Source organism: Artibeus jamaicensis, unplaced genomic scaffold, assembly GCF_021234435.1.
Source record: "Artibeus jamaicensis isolate MK-2021 breed Jamaican fruit bat unplaced genomic scaffold, CSHL_Jam_final contig_786, whole genome shotgun sequence".
Lineage (NCBI taxonomy): Eukaryota > Metazoa > Chordata > Mammalia > Chiroptera > Phyllostomidae > Artibeus > Artibeus jamaicensis.
This window is the reverse complement of record NW_026521971.1, coordinates 1445754-1468686: the sequence shown is the minus strand read 5'-3', so window position 1 is coordinate 1468686 and position 22933 is coordinate 1445754. Positions and strand designations below refer to the sequence as shown.

Sequence of the window (22933 nt, the reverse complement as noted above, 5' to 3'; positions counted from 1 at the left end):
ATCCTGTCGTTCTTTCAGGACCCAGTTCAAATTACACCTCCTCAGTGATGTTGAATATATCTGAACTTTGAATCCTGTTTTCAGTGCATCTTCAGACAAAGAAGCAGTCACTGAACAATCTGCAATTTTCAATGGAGGGATTAGTTGGTAAAGCAACATTTTCTTGTAGTTGCAGCTGATATCTTAGAGAGGATTTTTAGTTTTTTAAATGAAGATTATTGCATGACAAAGACATATTTAATATTTTCTCTAAAACTTAGTTTTAAATATTGATTAATAGATAAATCTAATTATCATTTGTTTTAACAGGCCACTTTCTGGGAGATATTGCCTCAAATGTGGTAGAGAAATTTTTTGAGCTCATTAAATTACAAACCATTTTTTCTTTCAACACACTTTTTCTTTAAATATACTGGAGTGGGCAGAAGTAAGTTTACAGTTCTGAGTATGTGAAACACAGTGTTTCTTTTCTTTTTTTCATTTTTTTTTTAATTTCAGAGAGAGAGGGAGGAAAGGGAGGAGAGAGAGGCAGAGAGAGAGAAATATTGATCGGTTGGTTGTTTCCCCACATGTGCCCAACCAGGGACTGAACCCCCAACCTTTTGGTGTATGGAACTGTGCTCCAATCAAACGAGCCACACCAGTCAGGGTCAGAGTTTATTCTTGCATTATTATTTATTAATTATTGTGTTATTTTCTGTATGAACACCTATAAACCTACTTTGTCCACCCTTTATAGAAAACCTGACTTTTTTTAAGAAGAAGAATTATCTTTAAGTTTAAAACTTTTTTCAACAATAAAACAAACAAGCAAATAGAATAAAAACAAAGACACTGAAATAGAGAACAAGTGGGCAGCGACCAGAGGGGAGAGAGAAGGGAATTTAAGGGGAAAAATGGGGAGGGATTTTGAGGAACAAGTATGAAAGACACAGGGATGAGGACCAGGGGGGCGGGGGGGGGGGAATGGGAGAGAGGTGGGGAGACGGGGCAGGGGGGGCTGGGATTGGAGAAATAGACAAAAAATGTACTTGAAAAATAACTAAATAAAAATTTAAAAAAAAACCTTTTTTCAATTTGAGGGGATGATGGAAAGAAAGAAAGAAAAAAGTCTTTTGTAAGTGTAACAATTATAACATTTATTACAATAAAAATAGGACATTGAGCCCTGGCTGGTGTAGCTCAGTAGATTGAGCACAGGCCTGCGAACCACACGGTTGCGGTTCGATTCCCAGTCAGGGCACATGCTTGGGTTGCAGACCGGTTCCCTGCAGGCCAGTTCCCAGCAGGGGACGCATGAAAGGCAACCATACATTGATGTTCCTCTCCCTCTCTCCTTCCCCCCTTCCCCTCTAAAGATAAATAAATAAAATCTTTAAAAAAAAATAGGACATTGAGAAGCGCTACAATTTTTTTAGCCTGTGAATAATATTTCACGATTATTCATTTGTTTCAGCCTGGAAAAGATCCTGAACCTAGAGGTACAAATTCCCAAACAAAGCTAAGCTCTCATCTAAAAATCAAGATTCAACCATCTCACCAGAGGTCTGATCTTGAAAGCAATGCAGATAAATCAGTTACCAAAGTTCTGCTGCCTCAGCCCCTGGGACCTGCATTGGTAAGCACTGGTCTTCTACTAACTACTTCTTGGAAAGGCTGTGAAAAGAAAATGTACTTATTGGGAAGATTTAGATATGCGTAGTTTTTTAGTAAGTTCAGGGAAAATTTCAGAGATGCTATACTTACACAGCTCTGTGGAGGCAGATGTTTGTAAATGGACTGACAGTTGCTAGTTGGGACACAGATACTCAGAGAGGAGTAAGAGTTCAAGTCTGTATTGGCAGGCGATACCTGAGAAAGGAATCTGGGAAGAAGCAGGAGTGGGCAGGAATAGCCTCATTTTTTTTTTGTTTTTTGTTTTTGTATATCAGATGGCAGAATTTTATGGTTTTACTAAGCAAACACAGTGTACACACGCCGTCTATTCATTTTCTTCGCTGCACAGCCTGGCATTGGTGCTGGTGACCCTGACGGCCAGCTGGGCTTCTCTGTGCGCAGTGGCTGTGCAGTTGCAGGAGGAGGCGATTTAAGTGGTCTCAGCACAGTGACATTTATTGCACATCCGCAGCACTTCAAGTTCCATGAGGTTATGGACCAGGAATCTCCAAAAGCCCCTGGGCATCGTGGGCTCTGTTTTCGTGTTGCTCCCCTAGCCAGCGCTGGGCTCAAGGTCTGGCCCTTGAATCTGCTGCGCACCCTTTTGTCAGTGGCTCTGAGTCTCCACCAGGCACGCTTAAGTCTCACGTATGGGTCTGACTGTTGCCAGCTGAACTCCTTGGTCTCCCCTTTCACATTCTCAGGCTTCACAAGGGTCTGAGGGCAGCCCTGGTGCCCAATAGGGAATGACTACCACCTGTGTAGGCAGCACCTCGGCAGAGAGCCTCAATCTTCGGTGCGCATCTGACAGAGCTCTCCCAGTGGGGAAGTCTAGAGCAAAGATTGCCCATTACAGGAATCTGAAGTTGAGCTGCTGTGCTCAGATGTTGGCTGAAGTTTGCCTGAGAAGATGATGGCTTCAGCCTGAGAGCTGAAGCAGATTCTAAAGGTGGTGCCACTGGAGACTATCAGCTAACCGCACTCCTCGCAGTGGAACAGCGGGCTCTTTGTTTAAGGTTTGAGCAGAGCACCTCCATGGCTTGCCACAGTGATAATCATAACAGCTATCATCGCCCATCTCCTACTCTCCACGCACCAGAGGTTCTCTTTACAGGTGTTATTTGTAACCTTTGCTCAGCAGTCCCTAGTGGTAGAATAATCCCCAAGGGTCAGAGGAAGAAATTTAAAGATTATGTAGCTAATAAATTAGAGAGCTGACATATTCAGTGTACTAGGTAAGTATGCCCATAAAATTTTGTTCTTATTTTGATAAAAGATTTTCTAATGAACTATTCCAGATTACATCTTGAACAACAGTTTCAGAGATTTTTAAGTCAGAAAGAGAAAAGAAAAAAGAAACTCAACATAAATTTTCCTATGCTGTTCAAGTTTTAACTCTTGATTTTGGGTTCCAGACTTGGCAGCATATACTAGACACGTTTCAGGGACATTTATCCGAGGGACATGGTTATCTCATGGAATCCAAGGGTTGAAAAGGCAGCTGATGGCTGAAAAGGATGCTGCCTGCCTTCCCTCTTTTTGACTCTATCACTGTTTCCTTCTGCTCTGCCTCTCCACCTGTTTGTCTTTGCTCTCCCTGGCTTCGTCACTTAGTCTCAAGCTCTGTCTCTCTTCTCCCTGTCTCTGTTCTGATCTCAGTCTGTCCTTTTCTGTCTCTGACTCTCTTTCTTTGACGTCAGTCTCAGTCTTTCTGCTCAATCTCTGTTGGTCTCAATCTTCTCTATTTGTCTTCTTCCTCCCCCTCCCCTGGATCTTCCTTTTTTCTTCCTGTCTTTTGTCTCCCCATTCTCCCTCTCTCCCACCTCTTTTTTTTTTTACTTTTCTTTCTCCCTCCTTTTCCCTCCTCTCCATTTCCCCTCCCTCCCTCTCACTCTCTGCCCGTCCCTCCCTGACAGTCCTTCCCTCTCTGTCTTAAACTCTAGCTCTCTGATCCTATCTCTTGCTCTTCTCTGTCTCTCACTCTTGATTTGTTTTTCATTGTCTGCCCCTCTGCATCTTTAAGAAATAGAAAATGAGTCTCTGTCCTGCTTTGTGCTTTAACTTTGATGTTCTGTAAATGAAAGTATATGCATTTAAATGTATGTACTTTAAACCAACTATCCTTGCTACATGTTTGAGCAGCTTCAGAAATAACTTATAATCCCTTTCCATAAAAAGTACATTGTGTACTAGGAATTAAACAAATGCTATAAGTAAAATACCTTTCTTAGCAGTTAACAAAGATAATCAAAACACTATTTCCTAATTCAAGTCTTTAATTAGCTTTTTTTTCCCTAAATTAATAGTGATTTTAACCAAAGTATTTTCAAATAGTTGTTATAGCACATAAGCACATAAGGTTCTCTTGGAACTTGTTTGATCTAGCTCAAGCCAGAAAATTTTTTAGATACCTGTCTAGTGGTTTAAAACTTATCAGCGGGTTAAAATTTTATTAGTATGACACATTACTATTTAGTCTACTAATTTTAAATTGTGTTTTATGGTATTAAAGTGATATATTTCTTTCTGCTATTCCATTTCCTATTTCACAAAACATCGGTAGGATACAAATCCCACTATTCCTGATAAGAAAAGCAGAGGCCTGTTAACAAGTACCCCAACTTCACAGACAGCTGGTTTGGAGGTAAGAATTAGTACTTGTATTTTGTGGCATCTATTTTCTGGCTCTCCTTCCTCTCTGTTATTCTGTTTCTTTAACACCAGAGGAGTATTGCACATAGAAAATGATATTTTTATTTTTCTGTTGCATAAACACACTTTCACTGGGAGATTCTGTATGTTGCTATATATAAAAGAAAGAAAAAAGAATCCTGCAGCACCAGCCTGTCTTGATGCCTCTCTGTCTGTGCTTTTCTGTCTCTGACTCTGTTTCTTTGTCAGTCTCAGACTTTTGGCTTGCAGAAAGGGTAGACGGAGTTCAGTTAATAAGCCCTTTAGAAATACAAATTGGATGAAGAATAGGAAAAACTTACATGATGCTACAGCTAATAAAAATACCTATTTAAACAATAACTTTAAATCTGCAGAGTATTATAATCTTCTTTGTAGACTAGTTTCTCCCCAGTTAAACATGCATCTTTTGAAGAACGTATTTCCAAAATGTCAGCGATTATATTAATTCAGATAAAATTGTTCATCTGTCAAATTCACAAGAAAATGCTTCTAATGAAATAGTATGTTTCAACTTCCCTTCAATTACTTAAAAATAATTGGTTTTGCAGTATTTAACTTCAGCAGAAGAGTAACATGTTCTTTTATAGATTGATCTGTCCTCAGTACAAAAAGCATCTTTGGAGGAACTATTTCCAAATGTCAGCAACTGTGTTAATTCAGATGAAATTGTTCCTGTGTCGAGTTTGCAAGAACATTTTTCAAATGAGGTATTTTGATTTTCCTTTCCATCACCATAAGAAATACTTACTGTTATATTAGATTCTTTGTCAGTGAGATACCTTTAAAAATCTGTAATTTGTTTAAGCATAATATCATGTACATGTGGAGTCAGCCATCAGTTACAATTCCAGATAAAGGATATTAGGCTGCTGCACATAAAACATTTTGTATACTCTGGACTGAGGGATATTGAACAATTAGAGGAAACAGTATTGTCCTACTTTGATCCCAAACTCTGTTTTTCGTTTTTACATAAAAATTGTGGTCACCAACCTCATTGGATAATGTGAAAGTACTGTGCCCCATTAATAAAGAGCACATAAAACTCATGGCTCTAAGAGCCATGGTGGGAGGTATGGGTGGGAGTAGAGAGAGGGGATGAGCAAAACAAAGAACAGAATGAGAGGGGGAGAGAGAATGGGTCAGGAAGAAGGGAGCTGGGACAGAGATACAGAGAAAAGGACAGAGGAAGATAGGAAAGAGGCAGAGCGGGAAGGAAGAGGCAGAACTTCAGGGTTGTGTAGTGGTTCGGTGTAGCCAGACCTTCCCAGTGTGACCCTGGGGTGAGGGTGGGGATCCAGGTGGTGGGGCCAGAAATGAGACTGTAAAGGTAAACCAGGGCCAGAGAGTAAAGGGTCTTGTAATCCATATTAAAGAATTTGGATTGTTTTCCTGAGGGGAGCCAATAAAGAACTATGAACAGGGCATGATATCAGGTGTTCTTATATAAAGTTTATTCTGGCTCCAGTGGTAGAGAACAGATTATAAAATGCTGACACTAGAGGCAATTAGAGGGATAATAATGAAGAAGAAAGCAGAAATAACTGAAGTAGACTAAAAAGCCAAAGGAAAAGATCAATGAAACTAAGAGCTATTTTTTGAAAGGATAAACAAAATAGGCAATCCTTGAGCAAGACTTCCTAAAAAAGAGAGGACTCAAATAAATGAAATTAGAGATGAAAGAGGAGACATTAAAGCTGATACCATAGAAACACAACAGATCATAAGAGACAACGATGAACAATTATACGCCAAAACTGGACAAACTAGAAGAAATGGATAAATTCCTAGAAAAATAAAGCCTACCAAAACTAACTCATGAGGAAATAGAAAACCTGAACAGATCAATAACAAGTAAGGAGAATTATCAATAATCAAAAATCTCTCAACAAATGAAAATATAGGACCAGATGTTTTCATTGGTAAATCCTAACAAATATTTCAATGAGAATGCTAATTATTCTTAAACTCTTTCAAAAGCTAAAAGAGAACACGTCCAAACTCATTTTACAATGGCAGCATTACCCTGATACCAAAACTAGACAAGGACCCTGTAAGAAAAAACAATTAACAGGCAAAACCTGCTGAACACAGATGCAAAAATTCTCAGCAAAATGGTAGGAAACTGAATTCAACAATACATTAAAAGGATCATATACCATGATCAAGTGGATTTATTCCAGGGATGCAGGAAGTTTCAACATTCACCAGTGACAAAATGTGGTATATCACATTAACAAAGTAGAGGATAAAAATCACATGATTATTTCAATAAATGCATAAGAAGCACTTGTATTTAGTATTGAAGAGGTAAACTGTGAGACCATCCTAATATTTGTTCCTTTCCAGAGAACTTGTTTATTTTTCTACCTGGCCTTTTGTAAGTAGAAAGCAGCCTTCTTTTAAAGATGTACTTAAATGTAAATTTTATATTAAAATAAAGGGGAAGGGGAAAATGCTGTCATGTATATTAGAAAGTTGCCAAGAGAGTACATACTAAAAGTTCTCATTACAAGAAAAAAAGAATTTTTTTGGTAAATATATGAGGTGATGGATGTTAACTAAACTTGGAGTAATCATTTCAAAATATGTACTGTGTCAACATTATATTCTGCATCTTAAATTTATACTGTATAATATGGCAATTATATTTTAATAAAACTGGAAGGAGAAAAGATGGGGGGCTTCAGGAATAGGCTGAGGCCTTTCAGTCCTCTTGCACAGTATCTTTTTAGTTCAAACATTTTCTAGTACAATTCTGATTATTGTTTAATTTCATTTATTCTCCATTCTAAAATGAATAATTGTTAACTTTTTTTCCTGTACTGCATTAGTTTCCTAGAATCGCAGTAGCAAAGTGCCACAAGCTAGGTGGCTTCTTAAAACAACAGGAATTTATTCTGTTATAGTTCCAGAATTTGAAATCGAGCTGTTGGCTGTGTTTCCTCCGAGGCCTCCAGGGGAGATTCTTCCTTGCCTCTTCTAGCTTCCGTCAGACCCAGGCATTTCTTGGTTTGTGGCTGCATAACTCATATGGTCTCTGCCTCTGTCTTCATACGGCTTTCTTCCCTGTGCTTTTGTGTCTCTGGGTCTTCATATGGTGTTCTCACTGTGTGTCTTTAACTGCATCCAAATTTCCCTCTCCTTATAAGGTCACCAGTCATATTGGAGTAAAGCCCACCCTAATGACTTCATCTTAATTTGATTAAACCTGCAAAGACCCCATTTCCAAATAAGGTCACCTTAACCAGTACTGTGGGTTAAGACTTCAACATATCTTTTTTTTTGGAGAGAATACATTTTAACCCATAACACTGGTTTTCCTATTTTTATGTCTAATCAGTCCTAAACACTTTGCCAGTTATCCATGTGGCCCCTCTAGATCTTCAGTTGCATCAAGTTTCCCACGAATTTCAACTTACTAAAGAATTCTTTTCTGGAGTCTTCTGACCTGTCCTAATATAGTGTGTCATATTGCCTTTATCCCTGGGGCATGATTTTCATCTTGGGATCTTCCTGTACCCTCATCCTGGGGACTCACTTGCCCTCTCTCCTGGATTGGTCCTCCTGTCTCCCCCAGGACTTTCTCTTTCTGGCTTATTTTTTTTATTTTCTTTTTTAAATTTTATTTAATTATTTTCAAGTACAGTTTTTTGTCTATTTCTCCCATCCCAGCCCTCCCTGCCCCGTCTCCCCACCGCCCTCCCATCCCCCCGCCAAGTCCTCATCCCTGTGTCTTTCATACTTGTTCCTCAAAATCCCGTTCCTCAAAATCCCTCCCCATTTTTCCCCTTAAGTTCCCTTCCCTCTCTCCTCTGGTCGCTGCCCACTTGTTCTCTATTTCAGTGTCTTTGTTTTTATTCTGTTTGCTGGTTTGTTTTGTTGTTTAGCTTCCTGTTAAAGGTGAGATCATATGGTATTTGTCTTTCAATGCCTGGCCTATTTCACTCAGCATAATGCTTTCCAGTTCCATCCATGTTGTTGCACAGGGTAGTAGCTCCTTCTTTCTCTCTGCTGCATAGAATTCCATGGTGTATATGTACCACAATTTTTTGATCCATTCATTTACTGACGGGCACCTAGGTTGCTTCCAACTCTTGGCTATTGTAAATTGTGCTGCTATGAACATTGTGGTGCATAGGTTCTTTGAAATTGATGTTTTAGGATTCTTGGGATATAATCCTAGCAATGGAATTGCTGGGTCAAAAGGCAGGTCGATTTTTATTTTTCTGAGAAAATTCCATACTGTTTTCCATGATGGTGGTGCCAGTCTGCAATCCCACCAACAGTGAACTAAGGACCCCTTTTCCCTACAACCTCTCCAACATTTGTTGTTTGTTGCTTTGTTTATGATAGCCATCCTGACTGGTATAAAGTGGTATCTCATTGTGGTTTTAATTTGCATCTCTCTGATAGCTAACTATATTGAGCATCTCTTCATGTGTCTCTGAATGTTCTGTATGTCCTTTTTGGAGAAATGTCTGTTCAAGTCCTTTTCCCATTTTTTAATTGGGTTAGATGTCTTCCTAGAGTGGAGTCATGTAAGTTCTTTGTATATTTTGGAGATTAAACCTTTGTCTGAGGTATCATTGGCAAATATGTTTTCCCATACATTTGGTTGTCTTTTTAATTTAATACTGTTTTCTTTAGCCATGCAGAAACTTTTTATTTTGATGAGATCCCATTTGTTTATTCTTTCCTTTATATTCCTTGCTCTAGGGGACATATCGGTAAAAATGTTGCTGCGTGGAATATCTGAGATTTTCTTGCCAATGTTCTCCTCTAGGACTTTAATGGTGTCACGGCTTATATTTAAGTCTTTTTCTTTCTGGCTTATTTTGGTGGAGCTAATCATCCATTAGCTTCCTGAGAAAAGGGTATGTGCTATAGAAATTCTTTGAGACCTTTCACCACCAAAATTGTTTCTATTCCACTCTCATACATGATGGATAGCTTAAGCTAGCCAGAGAATTCTAGGTTGGAATTAATTTTCTTTGGAAGTTTTCCAGCATAACTTTATTTTACTTTTAGCTTTCCATCTTAATTTGAGAAGCATGCCTATTCCTAGTCTTTTATAAATGACCAACTTTTTCTTCACTGTATCTTCCGTGTTCTGAAATGTCACGATGATGTGCCTTGGTACAGATCTTTATCCATGTATAGAGATGGAATACCAGTTTTAATCTGGAAACTTACACATGTTAGTTTTGGGATTTTTAAAATTATTTCATTAATAAGTTGTGGGTCTGCATTTTTTATCCTTTTCCTGGAACATCTACTATTTGGATATGGACTTTCTATACTGGTCCTCTCATCTCCTTATCTTTTAAAAAAAACCCTCTTTATCCTTTAGTTTTATTCTCTGGGAGAGCCCCTCAATTTTACCTTCCGAATCTTATGTTAAAGATTTTGCATCTATGTTACAATACTTTAAAAATATTTTATTTATTTATTTTTAGAGAGAGTTGGGAAAGGGCGAGAAATGTCAGTTGGGTGCCTCTTGCACACCCTCAACTGGGGACCTAGCCTGCAACTCAGGCCTATACTGGGATCAGAGGGATGACCTTGTGCTTTTTCAGGATGATGCTCAGCCAACTGACCCACAGGGTCAGGGTGTTACAATATTTTATAGTGCACAAGAGCCCCTTTTGTCCTCTGGATGCTCCTTTACTTTAATGTACTTGGTTTATGCTTGTCCAATTTTCCAGTGTTAGTTCATTAATCTTGATGTTTTCTGTCACTTCTGTAGTCTGTTTTCTCCAAGGTGCATCCTTCTTTTCTTTTTGTTTTATTTTGTCTCTTCTCTTCTGTCTTTTTCTCTTTTCTTGGCTCTCACTTGCTCTCTCTCTCTTTTCTTTCCTTATCTGTTGTATTAATTACTCATCTATCTACTCATATTTATGACTGTGTTTTTAAAAACCTAACTGGACACTGTAACTCCTGGGTGGGCCTTCGTTGACTATGAATTTTATTGCAGGATCGTATGCCTGAGCCTTGTAATTACATCAGCAACATTAGATCTTTCCTTTTGGACTGCTGAGAGCAGAATCTTTTTCCCCTAATATTTACTTTTCTCACATGCAGACTAGCAAAACATAATCAGCTTTATTGTGCAGACAGGTATCCTTCTACATTTTTAAAGAATTTAGGCAGGTATAAAAAGAAGAGCTCTTCAGAAAGGAAAAAATTCAAGAATAAATAAAACCTTCCAATTTTGACCTTGTAACTTTCCCGTTGCAATGCTTCAAACGATTTTAGGTTATGTATTCTAAGATATATGACAGCACCTAACTGATCTATTTCCCCAGTATTATTTTTTTTATATAACAAAATATTGAAAGTTAACAAATATTTATATGCACAAATAGCTACTTTCTAAGAAAAAATGTATAGTTCTGCAGCATTATGAACATGGTATCTGCAAGAACTTAATATTAGATGACTTTTAAAAAATCCTTACCCAAAGACATTTTCATTCTTTTTTTTACAGAGAGAGAGGAAGGGAGAGAAACATCACTGTGAGAGAAGCATCACTTGGTTGCCTTCACAGGCACCAAACCAGGACAGGGTGTCACACCTGTCCACACCTAGACCGGGGATAAACATGCAGTCTGGGCATGTTCCCTGACTAGGTATCAAACCTACAACCTTTTGGTTACAGGATGACACTTCAAACATTGAACTACACTGGCCAGGGCAATAACTAGCCAATTTTTAATATATAGGATACTAGTACCTTTTCTGCTAATTCACAGCTTTAAAATTGTTACTGGAGCCCTGGCTGGTGTGGCTCAGTGAATTGGGTGCTGGCCTTCAATCTGAAAGACTGTGATTCCCAGTCAGGGCACGTACCTGGGTTGTGGGCCAGGTCCCCAGTTGGGGGCGTGTAAGAGGCAACCAATTGTTTCTCTGGCACATCGATGTTTCTCTCCCTCTCTTTCTCCTCTTAAATAAATAAAGTTGCTACTGGAGTCCTCTGTTTTACACATATCTCCTGGTGTTTAATACAAAATGCAGGCTTTTAAAAGACTTCTCCTGTGTTTCAAGCTAAGATCAGTGAAACAAAACAATAGTGCAAGAGGTGGAAAGATGTAATGTGACCATGTAAAAGTCTGTTCAAGTAAAATGTCTGTATAAGGCTATCAGAAAGGATTGGTGGATGAATTTCCTGTTGGATTACTGGATACTTCAGCAACTACAACTTGACCAAAAGGGGTTACCACTGGCTTTGTTTGCCCAAATGCTGCAAAACCTGCACCATTGGGCTGTTGAGCATCTGTCCATTGAGGAAACACTACTTGGGCTAGGAAGGCAGCCTTCTGAAAGCTGCCACTCAGACTGGTGGGAAGACTACAGGGAGCGGGAATAGGGAATGTAGGGATGCTCACAAATGCAGTGCCAAAGGTCACTGCTGTTTCTCCTCTGGCATTGATCTGAAATGGATTTGCAGAAGATGCCACAGAAAGACCACCAGCAGCAACAGATGGGTTTGTGGAAGACGTAGCTCCAAAGGGAGCAGGCACACTTGCAGAAGCAGGCTTGTTTGTGGAGAAGCACCCACTGGCACTGTTCCAAAAACATGCTGCTAGTATTTCGTGTGGAAAGTAGATGCATTACTGGAGGTGGCTGCAGAGCTGAAAATGCTGTCTGCTTCTTCCAGGGCTGTGTACTTGTCTGCAGGTGCACTTGACTGACTGGGAACTGAAACCACAGGACCAACAAGAGCTTTACCTGTGGTCCCAAAGCCACCCTTCTCCCTGATCACCACCTTGCCCAGCACTGAGGATATTGTCTAAATTAGCAAGTGCTGCATACGTGTCTGCTGTCTGTAGACCAACTTTATTTGTTGAAACTTTATTAACAGCTGATGCTGTTTGATGAGTCTGAGAGATACTGCAAGTTCCAAAATCAGCACTGGAGGATTTGGGGAAGTTACCAAAATGAACAAAAGTAACATTTACTCATCCAGCACTTCTGCCTGTAGTTTGGGGATGAAAAGGAACGTGACTTGCTATGTGAAACCTCCCAAATTACAGGAACCGCGCTAGACTGTCCAAATGCATCAAAATTTGCAAAATCTGCATTTGCAGAGTTCTGAGCTGCATAACTGTTGGAATATGCCAAGTTCACAATTTTGGCTGTAGCCATTGACTGAGGAGCCAGAGCAGCAAATATGTATGAGCCAAGATCATTTAAAAGATCCAGCTGCTTCTTTCCCTGATGCTGTCCTTGAGAGCCACCTACAACAGGGGGCTGACTAAGTGTGCTCTTAAGTGCCAGGCTCTTGCTCAATCTCCCAAGAGATTTTGGTGGTCTGGTCCCAGGTGTGCTGCTTGTGCTGCTGGCAGAGGGCCCTGAAGGAGATGCATGGAACTGATGCCACCACTTTGGCTAGTTCTGGTGAAACATACCATCTTTTCTTTTTATATTTTTGTTGCAGGAACTCTCACTTTTTCTGGATCCCTGAAGTCTGGAATTGCTGAAGATCTATCATCAAATAATCCTAGCCAGATCTGTTCACAGACTTCATTTCCATGTTTTTGCAGGAATTTAATTTCCTGTTATGTGAATATTGTCATGGAGATAGAGTTCACCATGTGTGGTGGGCTTAACCCTGGCAGTCTGTTGGGAGCAAGAAGTACAGACCAAGGACCCCAAGGCACATTGTAGTAGGTGGAGTGTGCTGGTCCCAGTCAAGCACTTTCTGTTCTGCTGTGCTGTGAAGATGCTCAAGTCCCGTAGCATCTTCAGGTGCTTCTCATGCTTCCGCTTGGTCCTGGCCACCTTGGCTGTGGCACAAAGGGAGGAGGTAGTCGGTGGGGCTGGGAGTTGGAAGGCACTGATCTTGGGAGTCTGTTGTCCCATGGCTGCCCTAGCCACAGCGGCCTTCTTCCAGTCTGCATGCACCAGCACCACCCACAGGAACTGGGCATCCCCCAAATGAACTGGGTTGCTTGCATGTGGCTAACTGACCCAATACCACACCAACTGGCATAGCTGGAACTACTGAGAGCAGAGTCTTTAAAGCTTTGGAGAATATATTGATAGATAGACCTCTTTGGACTAGAGGTCTCAGTATCACTTTTATCAGAACGCTTCCCCTTTCAACTGCTGGAAATCCCTTGGAGAGCAACCATTTGTTATATTCCCTTTTCAGAGAAAAATCCTCCAGTCCTTTGCTTGAGTTGGGAAAGAGCAGTTACAAGAAATGGGAGAGTAGATCTTGGAATCTGACTGCTTTCTCCTTATATACATACAGTGTCCTTGCAAAAGAGAATATGCATAGTTTAAAGAAAAAAATACATGAACACCCTTGTGCCTACCCACCATGCTAACAATGAAATACAATATTATAAATACCGCTCCTCCAAAAGCCATTGAGTCTCACTATGATTCCATTCACACTCTCCCATAAGTAACTTATCCTGAGTTTTGTGTCGTCTGTTTTTTAGAACTAAATCTTTTATCCAACGAACATGGTATATCTTCTCATTTATTTAGGTGTTCTTTAATATTTCTCAGTAGAGTTTATTAAATGGAACGATCTTGCATTTTTTGTTAGACATATGTCTTTTTATAAATTACATTTTCCAACATTGTTGATGGAACATAAAAATACAATTGTGTATATTTGTGTATAACCCAAACCCTGCTAAATCTTACTAGTGGTAATATATGTCTGTAGATTCTTTTGGGTTTTCTGTGTCGACGATCGTATCATCTAAGCATAATAATAGTGTTGGGTTTTTTTTTTTCATGTGAATGGTACCTACTTATCCTGGATAAGACTTCTAGTACAAAATATTTCATACTCAGGATCTGAAGGAAAATTGTTTTCAAAGTTTCACTATTAAGTTTAAAGGTTGGGCAACTTACAGATAACTGGTACTAAGGATAAGATGTGGTAACAAACAACTCAAAAAATTTTAGCAGCTAAATTGGTTTTAAATAAAGGTTCATTACTTGCTCATGCTGTACCTCCATTGTTCATTACAGTTAACAGAGAAGCCATCTTGAATAATGCTAGAAATGATGCCAGTAGAAAAAATAAAGCTGTAGAAAGTCTTCTTACATTGGTAACTAAATGTTCTGGCTTAGAAGTGACATGATTCTGCTCAAAACTCATTGGCCAGAAATAGTCATGTGGCCTTACTGAACCACAGGGCCAGGAAGTGCACCTTCTCCAATAAAACCCACAAATCTCTGAGAAACAATACTCAGCACTGCCAGCATCCTTTACAAGGTTGAGGTCTTTCCCGTATTTCTAGTTTGCTTATGTGAATATAATTTTTATTCAATTTTTTTGCATCTGTTGGGTACATACTTCTTTGTTGACAGCCATTTTCCTCTCTGCTCTTTGATGTTATCATTCCACTGTCTTCTGACTTCCATATTGCTGTTGCAACTCTTTTGTTAGCCTCATCGTCATTTCCTTTCAAATTGTATGTATACAGGAAAGGGTTAATTGAGCAGGACTGTCCCGTGGCAAGGCTCCCGAGAGATGACCTCGGAGTATCCTGCCTGATAAGAATATCTTTTATGTCCTGAACTACCCAGGTAGTTTATCCTAACAATGGAATTTTGGTAAATACTTGTTTTTGATACCTAAGTCTTGGGGCCACCTTGTATCAGCCTGACCTGTGGGGGTCTGGGGTCTGAGTCAGAGCTCACTGAGCTTCCTTGGTTGGCAGCACCTGCTGCACCTGAGAGAAGTAATTGCTGTTCACGTGACTTCAACTAGGAGAGGATAACTCAGAGCTAGTCTGTCTGGATTCAGCTCTAGAGGCCTTTTCCGCTGGACTCCACTATATGTACCTTGTTCCTTTGCTGGTTTTAATCTGTATCCTTTTGCTGTAATAAACCATAACTATGGGTATAACAGACTTTCTGAATCCTGCGAGTCTTTGTAGCAAATCACTGAGCCTCAGGGAGGTCTTGGGGACTGATACATTTTTTCTTTCTGGCTTTTTAAAAAGTTCTCCTTATCTTGGTTATGCTATAATTTCACGAGAATGTATACATAAATTAGTATTTTCACTTATTATTCTTTTTAATTTTAATTTTGCTTGCACTATTAGGCTTCCTGAATCTGTGGACTCATGTCTCTCACCAGTTTGGGAAACTTCTAGGCTGTTACCTGTTTAATTCTCTCTGAAATGACAGCATATGTTAGGCCCCTTCCTATCCTTTCTATCTTTCAACCTCTTTTTAATATTTATAACTTATTTGTTGTATTCTGGGCAAGTTCTTCAGTAATTCTCTCTAGCTGTGTCTACTCTGCTGTTTAAACCCACCATCAAAATTTATTTCAACGATTTTATTTTTCATTTCAAGAAGTTCTAGTCATTTCTTTTTCAAGTCTGCTTTTCATTCCTCATAGTCTATGCTCGTTCTTCCGTAAGATTTGAATTGTTAATCCTTTAATTATGTTACACATTGTTATTCTATTCTGATTTGGCAATCTAATATCTGCTGTTCTGAGGGCTTAAATCCACTGTTTGATATTCTTCTATTTTTTAAATATTTTATTTACTTATCTTTAGAGGGGAAGAAAAGGAGAGAGGGAGAGAAATATCAATGTATGGTTGCCTCTTGTGTGTCTCCTGCTGGGAACTGGCCTGCAACCCAGGCATGTTCCCTGACTGGGAATTGAACCGCGATCCTCTGGTTCACAGGCCCATGCTCAATCCACTGAGCTACACCAGCCAGGGCGATATTCTTATGTAGCCTTATATATGATAGCTTTATTTCTGATGAGTTTGGTGCTTTCTTTATTGTTATAGTGAAATTATAGGAGGAGGTAAAATGTATTTTATACATCATGTCTGCTTGGAACTATTCTCTGGGCTGAATCTTGAATGACAACTCTGGCATTACTCCCGATCCTCACCATTTATTTTTCTTGCTCTTATTTGCTAAGAGCCCCGTAGACCTAAATTGGGGGTCCTATCATCCTAAGAGTATTTGTGCCTGTTTTTACTACAACAGCTGTAGCTAGGGTTGGGTATCAATCTGGGGCCACTTTAGTCCCTTTTAAAGATTTCAGCTTAGTGTGGGAACCTTAGGTTCAAGCATTCTCTTCTTCCTGCTGGCCCATTGATAGTGTCATTGAGTCAACCACTGTGTCCAGGGGCATGGAATACACTGATTGGCTAGGCTGGCGGTTGTGGCCATCTTGGGGCTCAGAAATATCATCTTCACCTGATCCACGTAGAAGGGGTGGTATATAGGCTGGTAGAATGAATAGGTTTTCCCAAGAGAACTGGAAGTACTGGAAGGATGGAAAATGAATGCTGGGCTGGAAAATTGCAAATGTTCTCTACTGAAGATGATACAGAATTTTATAGCAAGGAAGGTTTCTGGGTAGGCTATGTTTAAAGTGAGAGGAGCCCTGTCCCAACAGGCGTGGCTCAGTTGGTTCAGCATTGTGATGCAAAGTGAAAGGCTGCTGATTGGATTCTCAGTCAGGGCACGTGCTTGGGTCGTGGACCAGGTCCTGGTTGGGGTGTGTGAGAGGCACTCAGTCTGTGTTTCTCTTACGCTCTTTCTCCCTCCTTTCCTCTCTTTCTCAAAGTAAGTAAAAATAATATATTTAAAATGAGAGGCGCCCTGGCAGTGTGGCTCAGTGGTTGGGTGTTGTCCTGCAAACTGAAAGGTTGCAGGTTTGATTCCGGGTCAGGGCGCTGGGTTGCAGGTTCATTCCCCTCTCACATCAGTGTTTCTTTCCCTCTCTTTCTCCTCCACTTCCCTTCTCTCTAGAATCAATAAAAGAAAAAAAAAAGGATCTCTGGATAAATGCATCTCTACATTTGTGTACTAAGAAACTAATGTATCACTTTTGAAAGATATGGTATTTCTTTATGCTAGAGACTCTCTGCTTAATGAGAAATTGTCAAAATTTCTTGAGTTGGAAAATCAAGGAAATCTGGTGTTTGACTCAATTAAATTAATTTTTTTAATTCAGTAAATTTTGTAAACACTGTCCCACTTTGGAGTGCTTGAGTCTCGACTCTATCATTGCTTTTTGTCTCTCCTTAAATAAGTTATCTAATCTCTGAGAATCTTAAGTTTTCTCATTTTACAAATGGGGATAATGTAATCTGCCTTGTTTGGCTTTTGTGAGTATTAAATAAGTAAATGTTTTAAAGCCAATTAGTGTCCAGAGTAGATAAGTATTTCATAAATACTTTTAATGAATATTTATGAAATATGGATGTTAAAACTATTGGCCTTTGAAATAAAATAACATACAAATATAGTACCTGAAAGAATTATACAATGTCTGCTTTTTCTTCTTTTCCAGGTTCCTTCAAACATATCAGAAATATGTTGTATAATTAGAGCATCACCAGGAACTAGACAAGTGAAAAGTAAAAGTGTTATTGTAAAGAAGAAGAAATTTTCTTTTCCTAAAGACATTCCACAAGGTACTGTAGTATGAATGCAGAGCCTACTTTTCAGTTAAAAAGCTATAACCGTGTTTTCCTATAGATTCCTTATGCACTCAGGGAGTTCCTGCACAAGTGCAAATAGTAAAATTATAAGTTTGGTCAGGTTTCAAAACGTTGCTAAAATAATTTTTTGAAAATCAAATACTTCATCTTTTGAAAAGTTAACTAATACCATTGATTTAAAAGGTATTTAAGATAACTCCTCCTACAACTATTAGAAGTTTAGTGTTAGGTTTTATTTTTAGTAGCCTTCTTTTTAATGGTATGGAGATATTTTTGTATTTACTTAACATTGGTTGAACACTTTCTCTGTGAAAGGCATTCAGCTAAGCACCTTATTATATCTCATGTATTTTTCACTATGACTTTATGATAGACAAATTTGTACTATTCATTTTATAGATTAAGAATCTGAGGCTTAAAGTAGTATGCAGTTTGCCCAAGATCATGTCTACCAGGTGGTAGAAAGGAGTTCAATCTTTCTGTTAGACTCCAGGTTGAGGTTTTCTCTGCTTCCCCCGCTGCATGTCAAACCCCGTCAATCCTTGCCCCTATTTTGTCCACAGAGCCTGTTCTGAGCACTCCTTACATCCACAGAGGTCTTCTTCTTTTCTAAGTTCCTTGTGTTCTTAATTCAGTGCTACTCATTTGACACCTTATAATATACTACTACCTGACATAATTTATAATGCTTATCTTTTATATCCTTTAGGTTATGAAGTTTTTAAGGACAGTGGCCACACAGTTGACTTCTATTTCCATCTCTGATAACATTAGCATGTTGGTGGGGAATAGTAGAGGCTGTATCAGTCCAAGTTCTATCAAAGAAATAGAGCTAGTAGGATGTAAACACATACTTCAGGAATTGACGTAGAGCATTTGTAAATCTGGCTAAACAGGCTGGAGACTCTTGGGCAGGAGCTGATGTTGATGCAGTCCTCAGGAGGAATTTCTTCTTCCTCAGAGAAAAATCCGCTTTGTCTTAAGGCTTTTCGTCTATTTGAATGAGGCCCACACACATAATCAAGGATAATCCCCTTTATGTAAAGTCAGTTGCAGCAACACCAAGATTAGTCTTTAATATAATTGGGTGATATAACCTAGCCAAGTGGACACATGCAGCTACCATCACAGGCCAGTCTATGTCAATTATGCATTCATACACATCTTCTTAAATGATACTTGATCTCCAAATAAAGACAGTAACAAAGTCATACTTCCACCTAACATAATACAACTGTCCTACATATAACCAAAAATGTCCTGACTTTTTCCCCAGAAGAAGATTCAAAGTCCTTGGGAGATGTTTATTCTTCACCTTGGTATTCTGAAACTCAATTACTCTGTATCTTAACTATGATGTAAAGTTAACTATTATTAATACATCTTATGTTGAATAATATGAGCATAAGAGAGGGAAGAAAACAAAAGTATTTGCTTAATTAGTCATGGGGTCCTAACTGGTATTTATAATTACCTTTCTCTGCTACTCATTCCATATTCCCTCTGCCCTCAACAAGTACCTCAGCTGGTCATAGCTCTTTAATGGGTGGGGTGACACAAACTCTCATTTATGAAGGGTCTGGGACTTTACTAGTCCTGCTTGGATTGGGTTGTAGTTTTCCACTGACCTTGATCATAGGGTGTGGTAACACTAAGGGATGCCCAAAGGGGTCTCCTGTATTCTCCCACTGTGGAGTAGTAGTCCAGTTTTTGTTGGCGGTCAGGATCGGTCACCCCAACCAGTCAGTAACTCCTTTCTTTGCTTGTTGACTCAGATGCATGAGGAGACTTAAGTGGCCAGATAGCAGTCTACTTCCAGTTCAGTGGAATTATTGTTGCGTCTCCTGGAGGAAGCATTCCTCCCTTTGGAACTAAGGCCTCTAGACCAATAGAGCATATGGTCACAGGAACAAGAAACAAAAATTTAGCTAGTGGGCCACCAGTATTAGTAGTGGCCTACTAGGAGTAGTACTGAGTGGTCCCACTTTCATTTCCACCCCTACATTTTTGGACCTTTGAAGTCTAAATTTGGAATAAATAGCACTGTATATTAGATGCTGGTCCAGAGCACATACAGCCTCTGGAGAACCTTGCCCCAGCCCTGCAAGGCATTGTACCCTAGCTGGTGCTGTAACTGAGTCTTCAAAAAGCCATTCCACCATTCTGTTAAGCCAGCTGCTTCAGGATGGTGGGGAACGTGGTAAAACCAGTGAATTCCATGAACATGGGCCTATTGCTGCACTTCTTTCTCTGTGAAGTGGGTTCCTTGATCAGAATCCATGCTGTGTGGGATGTCATTATGGTAGATAAGGCATTCCATAAATCCTTGAATGGTGGTTTTGGCAGAAGCATTACATGCAGGGAAGGCAGATTAATATCCGGAGTTAAGTATCTATTCCAGTAAGAATAATATGTTGCCCCTTCTGTGATGGAAGTGGTCCAGTGGTGATTGGCTGCCATGCTGGAGATGAGATGTGGACTCTGCTGCTGACAGACTGGGTACTCTGCAGTGGCTATAGCCAGGGTGACTTTGGTGAGCGAAGTCCCTGTTGCTGAGCACATGCATAAGCTCCACTGGGCATGACAGGAGTGGCTGGGGGAAAGGTTGACTGGTATCCACAGGACGAGTCATCAACTTGATTATTGAAATCCTCCTGTGCTGAATTCGCCCTTTGTTGAGCATTCACATGAGACACAGGTATGTTCATGTTTTTTCTTTTTTCTTTTTTTCCCCTATTCAGAGAATCTCTTTCCCACATTCCATTGTCATCAATTTTCTAGCCATGCCCTTCCCAAGTTTGGCCACAGTCCATGACTCGGTATCTAATTGTACATCTGGTCCTTTCTCCTAACAAAGTGAGCAACAAGGTGCACTGCTCCAGGTTCTGTCCCACTGGGAGGCTGTCCCTCACCAGTTTCCTTCATGGTTGCTCCGAGAAGGAGCTCTAGGTACTCTAGCCATCTCCTTTCAGGTGGTGCCTGCATATCATGCAGAACCATCTGTAAACCCAGCCTGAGTTTTCTTTTCTTTAGTTCACTGATTTTAGAGAACTCCTCATGATGCCATAAGTGCAGGCTGGATGAGAGAAGGCAGTGTACCTGGAGCAGGAGCCATGGGCATTTGGGCCACTTCCTTATATGTCTTACTTATGCCTTCAGGGCCTGCTTGAGCCCAATCTCATACATACAGTTTCCTTTTGATAATGGATTGCTGCTCTTCACAGCCAGCTTTATGGCTCACTACATCAGGCAACACACAATTCACAATGAGCAATTCAGCTCTTGTTATAACTTGGTGGCCCATGGTTAAGTATTCAGTCTCCACTAAGACCCAGTAACAGGCCAAACACCCTTTGTCAAAAAGAGAGTTTACTTAGCTACAAAGAATGGGAGGGCTTTGCTGCAAAATCCTAAGGACCTGTGCTGTGATTCATCAACAGGCTCCAAACAGCACCTCTATCAGCCACTGACACTTCATATACCATTGGATCATATGGGTCATACAGTACAAGTAGCAGAGCACCTTGCACAGTAGCTTGGACCTCTAGCAGAGCCTTCTCTTGTTCTGAGACCCTCTCAAAACCAGCAGTTTTTTAGGTCACTTGGTAAGTGGTTAGGAGAAGTACACAGAAATGAGGAATATGTTGGCTCCAAAACTCTCAAAAAGACCCTTAGGTATTGGGCCTCTTTTTTGGCTATAGGAAGAGCCAGGTACAACAACCTACCCTTTACATCAGGAGCATATTTCTCATTTCACTGGACTCCCAGAAATTTCACTGAGGTAGGAAGAGACCCAGCAATTCCATTTCCCTGGAACCTGGAGACCCAGCACTTCCACTTCCAGGAATATATCCAACTATAATACATATGTTCATTGAAAGATTTATACTAGAATGTTCATAACAGCAATGTTGGTAATAGCCCCAAACTGGAAGCTATCCAGATGCCCATCAGCAGTGTAACGGATAAGTAAACTGTGGTATATTCATGCATTGAAGTGCCATATAGCGGTGAGAGTCAACGATGTACAGTTACATGCAACAATATTGATGAATCTTATATAAGGAGCCAAGCACAATAAAGTACATTTAATATTACTTATATTTAGTACAAAACTAGGCAAAATTAAACTAAGATGGGAATCACTATAGTGGATATCCTTGTTGGAGACTGGGTAGTAACTGGGAAGGGTTATGAGAGGGAATTCTAGGATGCTGGTAGTATTTTGTTTTATTACCTGGATGTTGATTATATTGGTACATATTGTTTATGAAAACCCATGGAGTTGTATAGTACACACATGTGTACATTTCTGTGTGTATGCTATCCTTCAATAAAAAGTTACAAAATAAAAAAGAGAAACTTCTCTTAATTTGATCTCTCTGGCCTTCATACTGGTTTCTGACATCAAGTAATGTCACTGTTTGAGGTTTGTCTGGAAAGTACATTTGAGTGTTCAGATAAAAGTTTTTAGTTTAATTCTCAGAGACCCACTGATACAAGTTGAATCAATTGTGCCACCTTCTGGCTTTTTTCTAGGCTCTCACCTCATTTATGAGACTTCTTATTTAGGTAATTAATTTCTTTTCAACCTCTGGCCACTGTCTCTGCCTTTCCTTTAGTAAAAATAGCAAGGCTCCAAGCTAACTAGTGATCATGTTATTTTAAACATGCAGCAGCCTATTTTTAGTTCTGGCATTTAACGTTTTAGCTAGTTTGGCAGTAATCTAATCAGCACTACAGGGTGAAGCTCACTTTTGATGGACTAGGAATCCTGTTCAGTATGCTGCATGTTCACTAATGACTGGCACTCTGCTGATTAAAGAGCAGATTTGGTGAAAGTGAACCACTGGAGGAGTCCAAAAGAGATTGATGGAGGACGTATGTGGGTAAGCAGAGCTCCAAGAATGGTGACAGCTAGATAGCAGAGGCCTTAGGAAACATCTAGTCCAAGATTTCTCTGACCACCTGCATCAGAATCACTGCAGACCTGGTAAACAACACTCCCTAGAGATAAGGCATAGGAGCCTGCAATTTGATATGTTCTCAAAGTGATTCCAACAAGCACTGACATTTGAGAACTATATGATGATCTAGTCTCTTTTGCTCACTTTACATAACAAAAATGA

The 22933-nt window shown here is 39.7% G+C and overlaps 1 protein-coding gene and 1 pseudogene across 2 annotated transcripts in view; one reads left to right on the top strand and one right to left on the bottom strand.

Annotated features, from left to right (window-relative positions):
- Positions 1-22933, top strand: part of MEIKIN (meiotic kinetochore factor) — a 64581-nt gene that overhangs the window by 37905 nt on the left and 3743 nt on the right. Inside the window, exons 10-13 of one of the 2 annotated variants that reach the window (XM_053672770.1) lie at positions 1457-1618; positions 4220-4300; positions 4938-5057; positions 17654-17777. In XM_053672770.1, the coding sequence (XP_053528745.1) occupies positions 1457-1618; positions 4220-4300; positions 4938-5057; positions 17654-17777 (487 nt within the window). Of the gene's footprint in view, positions 1-1456; positions 1619-4219; positions 4301-4937; positions 5058-17653; positions 17778-22586; positions 22694-22933 lie in introns of those variants that run through there. The other variant, XR_008392904.1, reaches the window with a different exon arrangement.
- LOC119037622 (arf-GAP domain and FG repeat-containing protein 1-like) lies at positions 11493-13215 on the bottom strand (annotated as a pseudogene).